Source organism: Lupinus angustifolius, chromosome LG20 (genome assembly GCF_001865875.1).
Source record: "Lupinus angustifolius cultivar Tanjil chromosome LG20, LupAngTanjil_v1.0, whole genome shotgun sequence".
In the NCBI taxonomy this organism is placed as follows: Eukaryota; Viridiplantae; Streptophyta; class Magnoliopsida; order Fabales; family Fabaceae; genus Lupinus; species Lupinus angustifolius.
In genome coordinates this window covers 11,053,689-11,058,310 of record NC_032028.1, presented here as the reverse complement: position 1 = coordinate 11,058,310, position 4,622 = coordinate 11,053,689, and the positions used below count along the sequence as shown (strand labels likewise).

At 31.5% G+C, this 4,622-nt stretch overlaps 1 protein-coding gene across 2 annotated transcripts; it reads left to right on the top strand.

Annotated features, from left to right (window-relative positions):
• Positions 708-2,807, top strand: LOC109336712 (protein SODIUM POTASSIUM ROOT DEFECTIVE 2-like). Of its 2 annotated transcripts, none has more exons than XM_019573469.1 (3): positions 708-1,561; positions 2,026-2,104; positions 2,375-2,807. In XM_019573469.1, exons 1-3 carry the CDS (start codon positions 965-967, stop codon positions 2,542-2,544), a joined length of 846 nt encoding a protein of 281 aa, XP_019429014.1. In that variant the 5' UTR covers positions 708-964; the 3' UTR covers positions 2,545-2,807. The 2 variants fall into 2 exon arrangements, with proteins under 2 accessions (XP_019429014.1, XP_019429015.1); XM_019573470.1 differs by having other exon boundaries at positions 712-1,561; positions 2,029-2,104.

Sequence of the window (4,622 nt, the reverse complement as noted above, 5' to 3'; positions counted from 1 at the left end):
GTGTGCCAACAATTAGCTTAGGTGTTACTTGTTAGACTATTAAAACATTGATCCACACTCATCTCAATTTTACTAATAAAATAATGATCTAGTAGTGTAAGATTTTTTTGGATCACCAAATATATCAAAAAATTAAAGATACAATTCCTAAAACGATAATTATTGAGATAAGTAAGCATACATACATAAAGAGGATTAATTCACTCCCTTAACGTGAGAAGATACTTTAGTTATATCCACACAAAAACTCATGGCAATTTTGGGTAAATTTTAACCATCCCTTTCTACTCTACTATTCGAAGTTTCAAACAAATAAAGTATGCAATTCCATTTCATTCTCAATTGTTTATCCTTTCGGATCTCCCTATCTTTCTATCAAATCCTTTCAATCATTTTTCATATCCTACCTTTTAATAGAAAAGTAGGGAAATTTGACTATTTTACTAGACAACAAAGAAACATAAAGTTTTATATAACATGGTTAGACTTAGAAGTCCAAAATGTCAAATATATTTACTTAATTTCCTCTATTAGAATATCTTACATGCTGAATTCCGTGGATTGCATATTAAGCACCAGTTTCACATAAAAAGAAAACTTATAATAATAATATAAAAATTGATCAACCTTATAAAACCGAGTATCTCACAACAAAACTAGTAGGATAAACCATGTAACTTTCTCCTATATATGTGTCCAGCACAGAAGGGTTACTATTCTGAACTGTGATTTCCACACAAAAAAATATACTACTTGCCAACATAAATAAGAGGTTACTGCCAAACAAGAGAGGTATATATTTTTGTCATTTATTAATATTTTATTGATTCACAGATAAATTCTCTATCTCAATTCAACTTGTTAATTCAACTTGTCAATAGTACCAACCTCTTTTCTGTTTTCCATCTTTTTGCTCTACCTTCTCTAAACCACTAAGTTATTGTGTAAAACCATTATCCAAAAGATGAAACGCATGGATATTTTCTGCACTTCTCAAGCCTCGACAGCTATATGTCTTAGCATGGATCCATCAGCATCATGTTCTTCTTCCAACACCATTCAACTTGGTGGCAAAGCCATTGATCGCCACAACCCCATTATTATCAGTGATTCAAGAAGAACAACCTCAAAATCTCTCACTACTATTGACCCTAAACCTTATCATGAACAACAAAACCAAAAGGCCAAGAATAAGAACTCATCTTCCAAACCAAGTAGCAAGAAGAATGAAAAAGCAATAAAGGGTCATGATCAGAAGAAGAAAAGTATAGCAGAAAAGGTTACTGAACATGTGAGTAATAGTTACTCTTCTAAGCCAATTGATAGTGTTCTAAGGAGGAGTTGGCTTAAGCCACCTAGTGAATTATTCACTCCTCCTGGTTCAACTAGATGTTTGCTTAGTGATGTGACCTTAGTGGATGGTTTATCAGATAATGAACCAGTTTTGGCATTAGCTATGGTTAATGATAATAAAAAGGCTCAAATTGTTCATCAAAATGAAACCATCCTTGGATCTAAACCCTCTAGTTCTTCTCTGAAAAGTTCTGGATCCTCAGATCAGGTTAATTTTCTATCTCTCTCTCTCCCTTCATGCATATCCATGGCTCTTGTTCAGGATTCTAAAATCTGAATTTTGTGTATTTGATTTTTGTTAAGGCCTCTTAATTTCTAGTAAAATATTCTTTATCCTATGTACATTCATGTTTATACCAAAATCTTTGTGCTATAAATCTGAAAAGTATCATTACTAAAAGTATCATTCTTGGATTTACACAAACAATTTTTTTAAATTTAAAGATTTGCTGATAAATTTGAAAAGTGTGGCAAACATGTCATCTTGGGTGTACATATAACAAGGTTGTTTAATTTTTGGTATGGAATAATGGCTCATGAAAAGTAAGAAAGTTTGTTAGCATGTATTTGTGGACTAACTAATTAAAGAGTATAGTTTATGCAATAAATTGAATTGGACCATCCATAGTGAAACTATGCAAAACTTGGATATTATTTGAATGAATTATTTAGCAGGTTGTGGAATTGAGGGTGTCTTTGCACTGCAAAGGCTGTGAAGGGAAAGTGAGGAAACATCTCTCTAGAATGAAAGGTGCATAATTAACCAACTTCTTAACCATTTATTAAACGTTTCTTTATTAGAGAGATTTCACTTACTCCAAGGGTAAGTTTAAAAAATCTACTCTATATCTTATTTATCAATTCTATAGAAATCTAATGATTCAAATCATTAGATTTCCCGAATGACTAATATGTAAAATAAATATTTTAAACTTACTATTTGAGTAAGTGAATCGCCTCCATAACATTTTATTTGTCATTTCCTAACAATGGTATCTTTATATTGTGATTATATGAGCAGGAGTTACTTCATTCAACATAGATTTTAAGGCAAAGAAGGTGACAGTAGTTGGTGATGTGACTCCATTGAGTGTTTTGACAAGCATATCAAAGGTGAAAAATGCTCAATTTTGGCCAGCATCAGCATCTGGATCTGGTTTTGTAGAGACTAGAGGAAATTTTTATATCTAATTTAGAGGAAAGTGGAATATTGATCTTGAAGTATGCTTTGAGTGTTTATTAGATAGTAATTTAATTATTGTAAATCTAAATGTGAAGTGTATTTGTAAGCCATGAAGGGGAAGGTAGAGTTTTAGACTGAGAAAAAAATATGACATTAGCATGCCATATTTTTAAGAATAAATCTGTCACTTTTTTTTCAATTTTTGTGTTGTGGTGATTCTCTTTAATTAGTGCATCATAAACTCATTAACTGTGTAAACTCTACACAGGGACACCGTCTACATCCTAGTTTATATGTAATTTTTTTTTATGCTAAAATAAGTTATATAAGAAAAGTTGTTGCCACAATTTTTGTGGTGAAAAGCGAGTCACAATCTTGTGAGGTAGTGGAGAAAATCTTTATTCTCATTTATTTGGATCATTGATATAGTTCGTTACTAAAATACAATGGAGATAGGATTTTGTAAGTTTTAAATTTATTTTATTGAAAAATAATTTTAAAGTAGAACAGTTAGATATTTTTGTGACATGTGTTGCCATCTTCATTTAATACTGGATCTTTGAATACAGGAGCAATGTGATTATGTTTTATTATGAGTCTAATAAATATCCATAATCATTATATCATATATCTTTTATAGTAATTAATTTTTATGTAAAAATAATACATAATGATTAATGCCAATCCTATAAAATGTAAAAAGAAGGACTCAACACAGGTAATACACAACACTTTTCTCAACATTATATGAAATACCATGACAAATATGTTGGTAAATAAGATGTTAATTATGTGTATTCTGAATAGTCAATTGTACTATGCGTTTATCACCCGTGACAAAACACGACTATACTGTTGTGTGAGACAATTGTGACAGTATCAATAGTCAATTATTAAGTACTTGTATCCAGCACTATCTGAGACTGGGCCATGCATTCTCTATAGAGTAGTATTATGGATATTAAGAGAAATTAAGAATGGAGTGTCATGTTTAGTATTTTTCTGTCAGATTTTCAGTTTTACTTGGTAATGGCCCATTATCATATTCATCTCCCCAAGGTTTTGTCACTATATATATACAAGTCCATCATCATTCTTGGAACTCTATTATGAGGTAGTTCATCTGGCCAAGTAACCATGACAATTGGGTTAGAAGTTGAACTCCTCTCCAATACTGAAATGTGTCGCCTTAAATTACATTGATGCGGTCACATCGGACTACGTCCCAACCACCTTGTTCAAGAAAGTTGAATTTTACACCGCAATAGGCTCTTAACCCGCACCAAAACAACTGCAGTGCCCTTGCAAACATAACCATAGTTGCACTTTACATAGGTAACCATGTTATCCATAAGAGTTAGGATTGCTTGCAGATCTTTCTTTTTAAAGACTCTGTATATAGAACTCACGTTTATTCGTTCCATTTTAAACTGCACGAGATTTTGTCATTCAATGTTTTTTAATTATACAATAATTTATCTATTAAAACTGCAACAATACAAAATTGAAATATATTTAGAATTTCTGATAATTTATAGGTCACAAATATAATTCTATAATTGTGTTATGGTCATTATGTAATTAGCCAAAATATAAAATGATCTTCAGTAATTAATTTGGTGGTTAAGAACATATGTGTCATGAAATAATATAAGTGTAGATACTTTCAGGCAATTTCTAATTTGATGAAGAGACTGAATCCGAATTATTGCAACTAAAGTAGTAACACTACGAGATTATTTTTATGGGTTATGGTCCCCATTTGTAGAGCAACAGGTTTTATTAAGGTGTAGGGTTGAATAGAATAAGGGTGGATTAGGATAGTGTTATCCATGAGGATAAACACTATCAAGTCATTCCATAAGGTAAATATAAGGCAACCTCTCCTCTTCAAGAATATATTCTTGAAACTAAGGCACACCCTCACCATAACACACACTCTCAAGAACTAAGGCATTCTCTCATTCCCCTCTAGAGAGAAACTAAGGAAAACCATTCGACACTCTATCATCTGGAAGATCATCGTGTTAGAAATTCCTTAATGATTGGTGAAATATCAATCCTAGGATCTTGAATTTAATGATTC